The 12,558-nt window shown below is 41.4% G+C and overlaps 1 protein-coding gene across 2 annotated transcripts; it reads right to left on the minus strand.

Annotated features, from left to right (window-relative positions):
- Positions 1–793: 793 nt before the first annotated feature.
- chaf1b (chromatin assembly factor 1, subunit B) lies at positions 794–11,631 on the minus strand. 2 transcript variants are annotated; one of them, XM_086051630.1, is made up of 14 exons: positions 11,485–11,631; positions 11,112–11,257; positions 9,460–9,592; positions 8,954–9,074; positions 8,681–8,784; positions 8,498–8,594; positions 8,315–8,399; positions 7,658–7,751; positions 7,485–7,554; positions 5,709–5,800; positions 5,456–5,615; positions 3,809–4,372; positions 2,451–2,533; positions 794–1,314 (listed from the first exon to the last, which is right to left on the minus strand). In XM_086051630.1, exons 2-14 carry the CDS (start codon positions 11,235–11,237, stop codon positions 1,211–1,213), a joined length of 1,833 nt encoding a protein of 610 aa, XP_085907756.1. In that variant the 5' UTR covers positions 11,238–11,257; positions 11,485–11,631; the 3' UTR covers positions 794–1,210. The 2 variants fall into 2 exon arrangements, with proteins under 2 accessions (XP_085907756.1, XP_085907757.1); XM_086051631.1 differs by lacking the exon at positions 11,485–11,631 and adding an exon at positions 11,422–11,482.
- Positions 11,632–12,558: the final 927 nt, after the last annotated feature.

Raw genomic sequence — 12,558 nt, forward strand, 5'->3', positions numbered from 1 at the left:
GGTGGAGGAATTTTCGGATCTTAAATGTTTCCATTATCATTTAATGTTTGAATTACATCTGTCTTAGTCATGACTGTTACGCTTAACTTTTTTTTTTTTTACAGGAAACCTCGAGCAACCCCTAATTACATGACTTTTTAATCACGATTTTTTTTTCTTGTCTAAATTCTAAGAACACAAGAATTTTTACTCTGTTATCTCACTGTAGAACATTTTACGTTTTATACAATGTGGATAATCTGAGGTATAAAACATAGTTACTTAACATTGTTACAATTGCTCTTACGAGTAATTTGTTTATATTGTATTGTTTTGTACGTGGAAAAATACTAAATGAATATTTTATATTACTAAATTATGAGACATTCACCTTAAACTTGTATCTTTGATGGAGGGAGTTGAGATGTTACTGAGCCCAAGGCATGAAAGGGTTGAAAGAGAGTAGAGAGTCATAACATCAGACTTGTGGTAAGCGGATCTGCCCGCACAATTCTGAGGTTTGAGGTTCGAATCTTGGCTCTGGCCTTCCTGTGTATGAGTTTGGCATGTCCTCCGTGTGAACATGCCATCTTCCTCCCATATGCCAAAAACATGCATTTTAGGTTAATTGAAGACTCAGTATTCCATAGGTGTGAATGGTTATTTACCTGAATGTGCCCTGCAATTGACTGGCAACCAGTCCAAAGGTGTAACCTTAACCCCGCCACTCACTCAAAGTCAGCTGAGGTAGGCTCCACTTATCCATTATTTTGAGGACATGTGCAATAAAAAAATGGATGGATAAAGGGCAATATTGAAGCACAAAAAAAGATTTGTTTAATCTTTTTTCTGAATGAAGAAATGTATTACACATGAAGCCACTTTTAACTACAGAGTGGACAATTTGAGAGTTCATACCTCATTCGCCAGAGGCAATCAGCACAATAAGACTCAGGAAATAAGTAGATTCAAAGTCCACATGCCACTAAATCTTCAAGTGCTATTTTACAAGTTTAAAGATCAAAATGTTATGGGCTAATTTAAGACATCATACAACAGCTAATTATAATACAATAGTCCTTTAAGTCATTCATGCAAAGCATGAATAATAACATTTGAGTACATCATGTGTGAATGTGTTACCCTCTCAATCACAATGCACTGTGGTATTACACACAAGATGATTTGATCATGTCACCAGTGTAACAGTCATGCTTATGTCATGGCCACCCTAAGGCTGAGTGACGCTGCTTGTTGCAGTAGCGTTGTCATCGGTCTTAGGCCGCTTGGAGTCTGGAGGCAGGCAAAGGGGATCATTGGGAGGAGAAGGGCGTCCTGAAGGGGGAAGATAAATGAAAAGATGAGTTACACATGACTGTTCAAAGCCAGTTTGACCAGTTATTAACCCAGCCATGGGTCCCCAGTTTAAGCCCGACAGCGGATTCTTATGTGCTGTTCGTAGCCACAAACTTTATGTCGGGGCTGTCATAAGCCTCATATACAAGGTTCCTGATTTCAGTGAAACTTTGTGGAGGGGGTCATGGGCAAAGGAAGAATTAGGATGTAAATAACATTGCTAGATAGGAATATGTTACAAAATGTCCTAATCGATCAGTGAACACTGCATGAATGGGAATGACAATTCATTAAATGGCAACGGTGCAATAACGCTGTGTATCCATCTGTTGCCAATCAGACAACAGAATATGGCATGGCTTCAAATGAGTACGGCAGTGTGTTCATTTTAAAATACAGAATTCACATTGAGCAAGTCAATTTGTGAGTAAATTGAGACAGGATGGATTTCAGCATTACGTCTTTTGGCATGTTTTGTTTGGTGGTGAGCTATGAGATTTTTGTAATGCAACACGGGTAATTTATCTCAATAAAATGTTCAGACATTGTTCTATTCTACAAGGCTATATTGCCACCGTAGGAACAAAACGCCATTGTAAAGCAGGGACACCCGGTACCATTGTTGTAACAAAAAGCTTAATTTGTAGAAAAATGGACGCAGTTCAGATGACACAGGCAGGCTAAAGATGCACACTTAGAAATATACTCTAAAGTACAGAACCTTCGTCCTATCATGAGTCATTTTAGTTTTGAAAGTTCACAGTAAGGTATGCTAAATGTATTAAACAAATGGATGCATCAATCAAAGAAGTGTTTATTTTTATATCTTATGATTACGATTATCTTAAGAAAGTGAAAAGGTTATTAAAAACATTGCCTGTACATGTAATACAGGTTTTATGGTGGCTACCCAGCAAAGAGGTACTTCTATTATTTCCTGGAAGATCTTGTTGATCTCCACTGTAGGAGAAATCAGTACACCCAACGTATTACGGTTTATGAATCCAAAAGATGTAATTGATCTATGTATCGAAAGGACACTAACCCCCGCAACCAACACACGCCCACCCCACAAAAAAAAGGGCAGGAGCGGCCATACTGTAATTGAGACTGACCATGTTTAGCTTTCTCACTAGACGCTGAAGAGCTGAAGAGCAAACTGGCCGTATGTGACCCAACAGGAGTCAAAGAAACTCGCCTGCAAACAAAAAGAAAGAAATTAGTTGCATAAAGTCCATTCATGTTATTGTTCACTTAGTCATTTTGTAGTCGTAAAACTAGCTAGTCAGCTGAGAACGAGCAGTTTCAAGTTACAGTTAAATACAAAAGCTTGCTCCGACTCTCCATTGTCTGCGAGGAGCCGAAGTGATTATTTGACAATCAACAGGGGGTCCAACGAACACCCTAAAACCAGACAAGGCTTTGTTCTGAGCTGAGCACTTACAACAGCAACCAAAACAAAGCAATTGATGCCGCGTCTCTCTATTTTGACAACACGATTACCATTTCTTACATTTTACAATCACTTCCATGTGCATTTATGCACAGAAAGTGAGGATTTTAAGACATCCTGAATCCAGATGCTTTCATGCTGAGCAAAATAAATGATGGAAAACTGTTTATTCTAAGCCATCAGATCTTAACCCAATTTAATACTTGTGTAGGACTGATGATCAAAACACCATAAGAGTGAATGCTCATTCTTTCAATTAGAGTTCCATAGACTTGTAAAATCTTACCAACCTTTGCATGTTTTTTTATTTTTAAATTGTAACCTGTAAATTTCGGGGTAATCTGATTAATTTCACTTCCCTCAATATTTGGGGGAGGAGGTTGTTATCCGTGTCGTTTTCGTCCGTACATTCGTAGTGTGGGTCACACCAGTGCTATAATGCTTCAGCCTTTCCAAAAATCATATTACTAATTTATTAAATTGAAATGGCCAGACAAGTCATTCACTTTGGTTCCTCTATTTAGCTACACGAGGACAAAATATTAGAAACACCTCTTAGTGTAATGTCCTACGGTCGGTACGCCTCCATAGCCAAAGTAATAATCCACTTATTGTAGACCTGGACACTGTCCCTCCTAATGCAACAGCTGTTTGGTAGTTACAAGGATTAGACATAAAAAATACTCAAGCGTTTTCCAGGAAACTTAACAAAGGGGTGTCACATGAGGAAACCCATTTAATTTGTGAGAACTGGCCCTAATTTTATTTTCTTCACTTAGGTGAATAGTTTGGCCTGGGCAGAGGTCTGCCATATCTTTATGATAATGCAGATCTTGTATTAAATCTCATAAGACTGTGCTGGAGTACCTCACATAGTCATGTGCAATAATAGGTATAACGATTAATGCAATGTGCAACATTTCTTAATCACTTAATGGTTGTTAATAAGTCTGAGGGGAACTTATTAGAATAAGATGGCAGACTCATGGGTTCTCTCTCTCTTTTTTTTTTTTTTTTTACCTTGGAGTGGGTCCTTTAGATGCTATGGCACCTTTAGGAGTGGTGGGCAAGTTGCTGCTGTTGAGGACTTTGGCTGTGGAGGGAGTGAGCGGGTTGAGGTGTGGGACCTTCTTCGAGGAGCTGGGTGTGAGCGGGTTGACGCCAGGTTGAGGAGTTGAGGGTGCACTGGTGCTTGCGGACGTTGGTGTCTGAGGGGTATAGGGAGGCATATTTTTGGAAGTGCTGGGCTTCCCCCAGGCCTCCAGTGTGTTGAGGGTGATCTTTCGAGGCTGAGGCTTGGACTTTGTCTTTGTCTCATCCGGGGTCTTGACAGAGGAGCCGCCGTCTCTGCCCGGGGTGACGTGGGACGTGGGAGTGGAAGCCGAACTCGGCGGCTGGGACACGGGGGATGAGGTTCGGGCTGCTGGCGTCTTTTTGCCCTTTTTCTCAGCGGCGCTGGTTGGGGTGAACACTTCCAGAGAGGGAGGCTCCTTCAGTGGAGTTCCAAGCTCTCCCGTAGAGAAGGACAGGAAGGAGCAGTAGCCATCTGTGGAGGACACTGCCAGGAAGGAACCATCTCGTGACCTGAGACAAAATGGAAGTATTTGATCGAATTACAGGTACAATACATGTTCCTCTTTTACGTCACAAACCCCAGGAACAACAGACACGTGCTCTTGACAAATGGTCAGTTTTTGGGGATTTCTGCAATTTAGCATTCCCACATTGTTTAAATCTGTAACTGTCAGAGAAAGTGGACTCGCACCAAATGTACCATGTCAACAAAACACTGCTTCCAGTTCAAACCGTAAATTGATCCTACAATTCACACAAAGGCTCATGGGGCGTACAACTAAAGTGGATTAGTGGCTTCACAGCTCTTTTTAAAACTGAATGGAATAATGAGGATGATTCCACTCCAACGACTGTCATCGGCTATCAGAGGTGTCTCCCCAATACATCAACGGCTGCTGTTTTGCATGCCAAAAGAGTGAAACCATTCTTGGTTGGGCCGTGCCTCTAATTACTGTACCTCTAAATATACCCGTTGACATCCAAAATGCACGCAGTGCCGTGCAGGAGGCGCTGCCGCACATGCTCAATAGCGTGGCGTTCTTATGGGGCGTGGTTATGAAGGAAGAGTTCCACAAGCGGGGGGCGCCTGACTCTGCACAAAGCAGCAAGCACGGTTCATCTGTCTTCTGTGTGTTGTTGTGTCACACATATACAGTTTACCGTTAAGTTCAGACAATTGCAGCTGTTTTTTGCAACACCTTCGTCTTATTTGTGGATTTTCGCTCACGAACTCCCACGCGAAGCAAACGTTCTTGACACGGTATTGTGAAATACTTACATTGTCAACCCTCGCTCTTGTACTTGTAAGAAGATTAAGGCAGCGGAGGCCTGCTCACTGTTTTTCCGCATTTGTCCCTTCCCGTTGGTGCTCTGGGCACTGATTTGCTAGCTAACAGCCAACAGACGGCGCATTCGGACGCCACGACGCTTCACGACCTCTGAAGTCGGTTTGGTCTATCAGGGCCTTAACTTCTACCGATACTTTTCTTTCTATACCAGCAATCAGAGCCCTCCTATTCAGTCTCAATGCAAGAACTGATGAATCCTGCTATGGTAAGAGGCGAAACGTCTTCTAGAGGACATTAACATTACCATGTGAGGTCGCTGAGTGTGTGATAATGAATGTTGGACACCAGGCCAAAAGGGAGCGCCTGCTGCGTGTCATACAGGAAAATGGAATCCTCAGAGGCCACTGCAAACACCATGCGGTACGGCAGCTTGAATAGATTGGGGAGGGGCTCGGCCGAACCGTCTGTGATTGGCAAAAGAGAAACATTTACAAGACAAAATGGAAGAATACAAATAAAAAATTAAAGCTACAGTACGGCAAGTGTTCTTTTCTTACCTTCTGCCTTCTTGGTTCGAAGCTCAAAGTACACTGGACAACAGCGCACAGCCAGCGTGGCCTTAGATGGACATGGTAAGTGGGCAACTGGCCTAAAAAAAAAAAAAAAAAAAATTCAAGTACATTAGATACGGTGCCTTGTGAAAGTATTAGCCCTCCTTGACTTTTTTTTCTCTTTTTTTAGCTTTTGCCACATTTCAGGCTTAAAACAAAATGTACAAAATTGGGATTTTTATGGTGAAGAGTCAACACCATTTGGGACACAATCCTGAAATGGAACAAAATGTACTTTTTTTTAACAAATAGCTGAAAAGCAAGGTGTGCGAAAATAATCACCCCCTTTACTCAGTGCAGCCAACTGACTACAGGAGTTCGCTGATGATTTCTGAATGATCCAACATTGACCTAAACATCTTGCAGAGCACTGTTTGATCAATCATATTAAAACAGACTGAGTATCAGTCCACTGCTAACCTACCAAGACCATTCGCCAAAACAAGGAGTGTATTGAGAGATGCAGCCAAGAGGCCCATGATCACTCTGGATGAACTGCAGAGATCAACAGCTAATGTGGGGGAATCTGTCCATACGACATCGGTTAGTCGCATACTGCACAAATCTGGCCTTTATGGAAGAATGGCAAAAAGAAAGTATTTTCTTGTTTGAGGTTTCCCAAGCCACCTGGGAGACAACAAATGTGGAAGAAAGTGCCCTGGTCAGATGAGAACAAAATGGAATGTTTTAGGCTAAATGTAAAACGTTACATTTGGCGTAAAAGTAACGCTGCACATCACACTGAAAATCAGAGGTGGGCATTTACACATGTCGTCAACTGTTCGTTAATACCGACGGAAGGTCTGTGGGTCCATCACTGATGGACCCCCTTTTTCACAGGTGAACTGTCGACTTACGGTAACTTTGAAACACTGACGGAATAAGTGCCAACAGAAGCGATTTTCGGCCGTCCCCCAGACCACCATGAACCCGAATAGCAAAGACGAGGGGCAGTTTGGGGATAAGAAGCAGGAGGAGGAGCAATAATAGTATAAGAATTTAAATGATTTTTTTTTGTAAAGTGGTCCAAACTATTCATACATGAATAAAATTGTGTGCTATACCTGGTAAACTGTTTTTTACTGACAGTCCTAAATACCGGTGACGAAATATGAAGGAAGTGCATTAAAAATATCAATGACGAGTGACCGACTGGGCCGCGGCCTGCGATAAAGACGGACTTATTATGACGGACTTTCGGGTGCGCCGCTGGGAAACGTCACTGATGCGGCCACCGCTGCTGAAAACACCATCCCCACTGTCAAAAATGGGGATGGTGGCATCATGGTCTAGGGCTGCTTTTCTTTAGCAGGGACAGGGAAGACAAGAATTGATGGGAAGATGGATGGAGCCAAATACAGGGCATTTTTGGAAGAAAACCTGCTAGATTCCACAAAAGAGCTCAGACTGGGACAGAAGTTTACCGTCTAACAAGACAATGATCTTGAACATGGAATGGTTCAAATCTATCATTATGCAGTTGTTAGAAGGGCCAAGTCAAAGTCCAGACCTGAATTCAAATGAGAATCTGTGCAAAGTTTAAATTTTGTTCCACTTCATGACTGAATTATTTAGCATTGATTCTTTACAAAAAAAATCCAAATTCATATCTATGTTTGAAGCCTGCAATGTGACAAAAGGTCAAAAAGTTCAAGGGGAACTACTACTTTCACAAAGCACTACATATATTAAAAAAATACATACTCTTAATATCAACTTTACCTCTTTAGGCTCTTCCTGGAAAAGATGTAGGTAGTATTTGTGATGGTTTCCCCAACCTCCACACAGCCGGCTGGGAAGAAGTGAGGACAGTGAAAATGTTTCGGTTAACACCTCAAATCCCTCCAAATAATAAGCAGTGCGACAACTTCCCAAAGAACACACTGCACAAGTACCTGGAGCGAGTAAGAAGGAGCCATCGGGTGTGAAGGAAAGACGTCGGAAGAAAGACCTCATACTGTCGTCATGGAAGATGCGGTGCTGTTTGACCTGCAAAGATATGAAGAACCAAAGGTTCATGTAACTTTCTCCAAAGTCCAATCAAAGCACTTATGCACCTCCAAGGTCTACCTTACAGTTGTAGTTAAATTATATCTTTGTATTATGAACATACATTCTCATACATTACATTATGTGATTGACTGTCACTGTAATTCCTCAAGTGGCCAAGAGCAATAACTACATCTACATACAACTACACAAGTTTGGGATGCTCAGTCACCAACATACTTTCATCATTTGATTGTGTTATACTTATGGTCTAAAAATCTATTTCATACTAATATTTATTGGAATTATGGCATTTAAAGATAAGGTAAGATAAAATATAAAACCACTCGCATGAGTGGAGGATTTGCGTGACAAAAAATTGAAGCATCTGCTTCATTTAAATCTCCGGTGTGGAAATAATGTTGGTTTCATTTTTTAATTCAACAACCCGTGAGTAAAAACTTTTGACAGACAATTTACTGTCTGTGAGTGTTGCTTGAAACATGTGCTGTACTTTAAAGGAAAAACACAAGCAATATGACCAAGGTTCTGTGAGCACAAACCTCTCCATCTGCAGGTGAGCCCGAGCTCATTTTGCTTACACAGAAGGCTTTCTTCTTTGTGTGAGTGCTGTACACACGCATTACTCTGAAAAGGAGGAATATCAAAACATACTCAGCACATATTTAACAGCTGTCAAGTAAACGGACCAAGCCTTTCAAGCATTTTTGGGTAATAATGTGTACCTGTCACAACTGAGAGTGGCAACATACTGCCCCAATGGATCCCAGGTCACACCTTGCACGTAGCTCTTGTGGTCATTCAAGATGCACAGTTTCTGTCCTGAAAGACAAAAATTACCAAATGACATTAAAAAGCAATTCATCTTGAGACGTTTGTTCACTTGTTTTGATGTTTTCTCATCAAACCTTTATTGATGTCCCACATGATAGCCGTGTTGTCGACAGAACCAGACACCATGCAATTCCCATCGCGGGTCCAGCAGATGTCATACACATCCTCAATGTGCCCCCTAAAACCACAGTGCACAGAGCTAAGTGGGCTGTGTTTTCATCAAATTAACATCCTTTCCCAATTATTTTGGTTTCCCCACATTTTTAATGGTTGAGAAGTTAAAATGCATACAAAGCAGCACTTTCTGCTTTTGCTGGGGATGAATGCCATAATTGCAGTTCTTGTACCTCAAAGTCTTGACGACAGACCAGCTTTCCTTGTTTAGCTGAGCGTCTTCTTCCTCCTGGAACACGGGTGCCTGTTCCGGCTCTTTGTTGTCATTGAGCTTCCACAGCAGAATGGCTGCATCTGAACCAAACCACAAATTGATAGAGGTCATACGCAAATGCAATAGCACTTCTGTGGTGAACAATGTTGAATTAATTTTTGTCAACAAGCTTATTTTCCCTGATGACGACAAAAACTAATAAAAACACACAATGCACAAAACGAGACAGAAATGTTTGACAGAGACAAAATCCAATCACAGCCTATTGTCTTGTGGAAGGTGGGAACCAGACACCTAAAATTATGTTTCTGTACCATTGTACTGCTTTTGTTAATGCTAAGAACATTAACATCACTAGATACACCAGACCTAGAGATACAATCATTACTACAAAATGTAAAACACACTTCATGCATTGGATGCTTGTTACACCAGTGGAGATACAAATTCATGTGTTAGACGTACCATCTCCTCCTGAAGCGAGATGGTCTCCATTGGGGCTAAAGCGGACCACATTGACAGCCTTTGTGTGTCTGGCCAGATTAGACAGAAACTCCACCGCCGCCTTTCCATCTGGGCCCATGTCGACTCTCCACAGCTGCATGTACGCGGCATAAAATAAGGAATGAATGGCCAATCATTCACAGCAGATACATTCTATCCATCTGAAGTGTGATTAAGCAATATATTTCAACAATGAATTTACATTGAGTTTGCTTGCTAGGACTATTTTTTTTGCGGCTTCTGTAGCTTGTCTCTGTTTCTACTAACAGCATGGCTGAGAAGAGCGAAGAGAAGCAGTTTACAAATGCAGTCGATATTGCCAACTTGTTCACTATATTTAAGGACTTTTATGGCCCTTTACTGACAATTAAAAAAAAAAACAATTCTTGTTAACATTAACAGAATAACTCATCTTTTTTTTTTGCATGCCAAGAAAGGAGCCCAGTAGAAGGAAATCACAGAATCAAACAATATAAATTGCCAAAGACTGTGTCATGTTGCAAAAGTAAGGATTTATTAACATGTTGAAAATTTTTGTCCCAACGTATGTGCTTCCAAGTCCTAAATATTTTGCACAGGTCGCCTTGTCTCACCTGTACAACCCTCGACTGCGTCGCGTGGTGGCACACTAGGTGGCCGACGTAAAGGCAAACACAGATCAACTGAAAAATGTTCCTTTCGGGCGGAAGGGCACTGTGACAACGCATCCAAAGGAGAGGTGGGTGGGGGCAGAAGTGATTTCAGCGTGACAACAGCAAGAATTTTTGGTAGACTTTTACAGTAAACAAAAGGAATGGGCAAGTATCGATATCAGGAATTGGGCCGAGGCTGGCCTTATTTTAACGTATCGGGTACTGCCGATACCAGTCACAGATACGCAAGGAAAAACATGTTTGACATCAAGTAAGTCCTCATCGGCAGTAGTTGGCCCAAAACTTCAGCAGTTTAACACATTTGCAAATCATCATCTGCGTCAGAAAGAAAGGTCTTTTTGTCCTTGTGTTAAATGAAATTTTACATACAAGAAGTACTACAAGTATCTCTACTCAATATCGGAGAGTACTCCAGGGTTAATACTCGTACATGTATAGGTTGTCTGAGAAAAAAATCTAGCTCCTTAGTACAAGGCAAATCGGGGCTTTTTTTGTTTTAGCTGCTTTACACCAAAGCTAGTGGAAAGTCGCACCAGGCTACTCCTTGTTTGGTACCTTAGCAACCAGTGTCATATATGGACGAGCTTGTGCTTGACCCCCGTAGTCTTTATGTTGTCCTGCACCCTGCCCCACAGTGAATGCCACAAAACCGTGAGTGTGAAAAAGAGATACACTTCCACCCATTTAGTTTGACAGCTTGTTGGTGTTGAATTGTTGAACATTTAAATTGTTAATTTAATGAGGATTATGTTTGCATGAATGTTTTAACAAAGGGACATTTTTGGGGGGAAATGACTGATTTTCAAATATTAATTCCAGAGAATAAAGTACATGCTGCGTGACTGAGTGCCAGTACTGTTATATATGTGTCATTTGCTTTTTCTAAAAGGAAAAGGGGGAGCAGGGGTCAGTGAAAATCTGACTTTTCTGGGAAAAATAAGATTGTTTTTCGATACTCACCCTGACTGTGGTATCCACGCCAGCTGTGGCCAAACGATGAGTGCGTCCATCGGAGCTGTGTTGGAAGTCTAAACTGTAGACTGGCTCCTTGTTGTGCCAGGCGATCTCACAAGTCACAACCTTCATCTTGTCTCTGTTTCACCGACCTTCGAGGGAAGCCATTTTAGTGCAATTTACTCTTAAAAAAAGACGACTACCGGCTATTCAAATCCGACGGCCATTACGTGGACGAGAAAAGTATCTTAAATTCGATGCTTTACAATTATCTACGACATTAATGAATGTACACCTTTTTTTACAATTCACATACCCGCACAGAAATGGATAAAAACGTTGTTTTAATGGGGTTACACGACAGAGTTCGGTATTTTACCTTGACTGTCGTCCGGCTGAAGAATTCACTTTTTCACTTCCCGCGTTTAGGCTTGTTCAAAACTTCCGGTCCGCTCGTCGATGATTGGACAAAAATGCGGAAAAGGCCGTGTTGGAGAGAGACGAACCAACCCTCTCACCCATTCACGAATACGAGTTATCCCGACGAACAGCACTGGTTAACATAATACATAATGAACATAATTACTAATGTATAAATTAGACATTGAGCTGTTCCTGGTATGCGAGGTTTTAAAACATGACTGCAGTACGCATTGATGCTTGATGGGCGCTGCTGACAAAGACTTAAATAAAAAGTCTCCGGTTTCGTTGGGGTAAATACAGTTACAGTAATTATGTACTGTATAGTCTCATTAAACTTACCAGGAGCGGTATGATTGTTTGGTAACAATCTATTATTATATATTGATAATCAGGTCAGGCTCAGTTTTGATGTTGTGGGTTCGAATCTTGGCAGCCTGTGCGATTTTTTTTTTGCTCTGATCTGCCTTGATTTTTCCAGCTTCCCAAAACATACGTTCTTTTATTGAAAGCTCTTGCCCAGAGAGTCCCAACATTTATTGAGCCAAGGGATGCATTTTAAGTTTGAAAAATATCACTGCACACCGCCAAACAAAATCACAAAAAGTCTATACATGTCAGTTTTTACTTTCTGCCATCTAATAGAAGATCATTGATTTGTTTGGTGTGCCCCTACAAATCACTGACATACAAGAACAAAAATACATTATTTGTTACAAATCATCTTTGGGCCTTTTGAATAAAATTTTGCGACACACCTTAAACGGCGTTCACGGCACCCTAATGTGCCCCGGCTCAGGGGTTTTTGCATTTTCACTGAAAAAACTCAGGGGACGTGTGGATGATAGGGCTAACCGCAGGCTTGTATCTGGCATTTTCAAAAACCACGGCTACGTGTAGAGAGGGCCTCACTGGTTGAGAATTTCTGCTCTAAATTGTCGACTGTGAGCATGAAATGTTGGTTGTCTAAATGTGCCCGGTTCTCGCTCAAAGTCAGGACAATACTACAGCATATATGAGACAAGTCACCTGC

Source organism: Filicampus tigris, chromosome 14, assembly GCF_054856515.1.
Source record: "Filicampus tigris isolate MCC_2025a chromosome 14, RoL_Ftig_1.0, whole genome shotgun sequence".
Classification (NCBI taxonomy): domain Eukaryota; kingdom Metazoa; phylum Chordata; class Actinopteri; order Syngnathiformes; family Syngnathidae; genus Filicampus; species Filicampus tigris.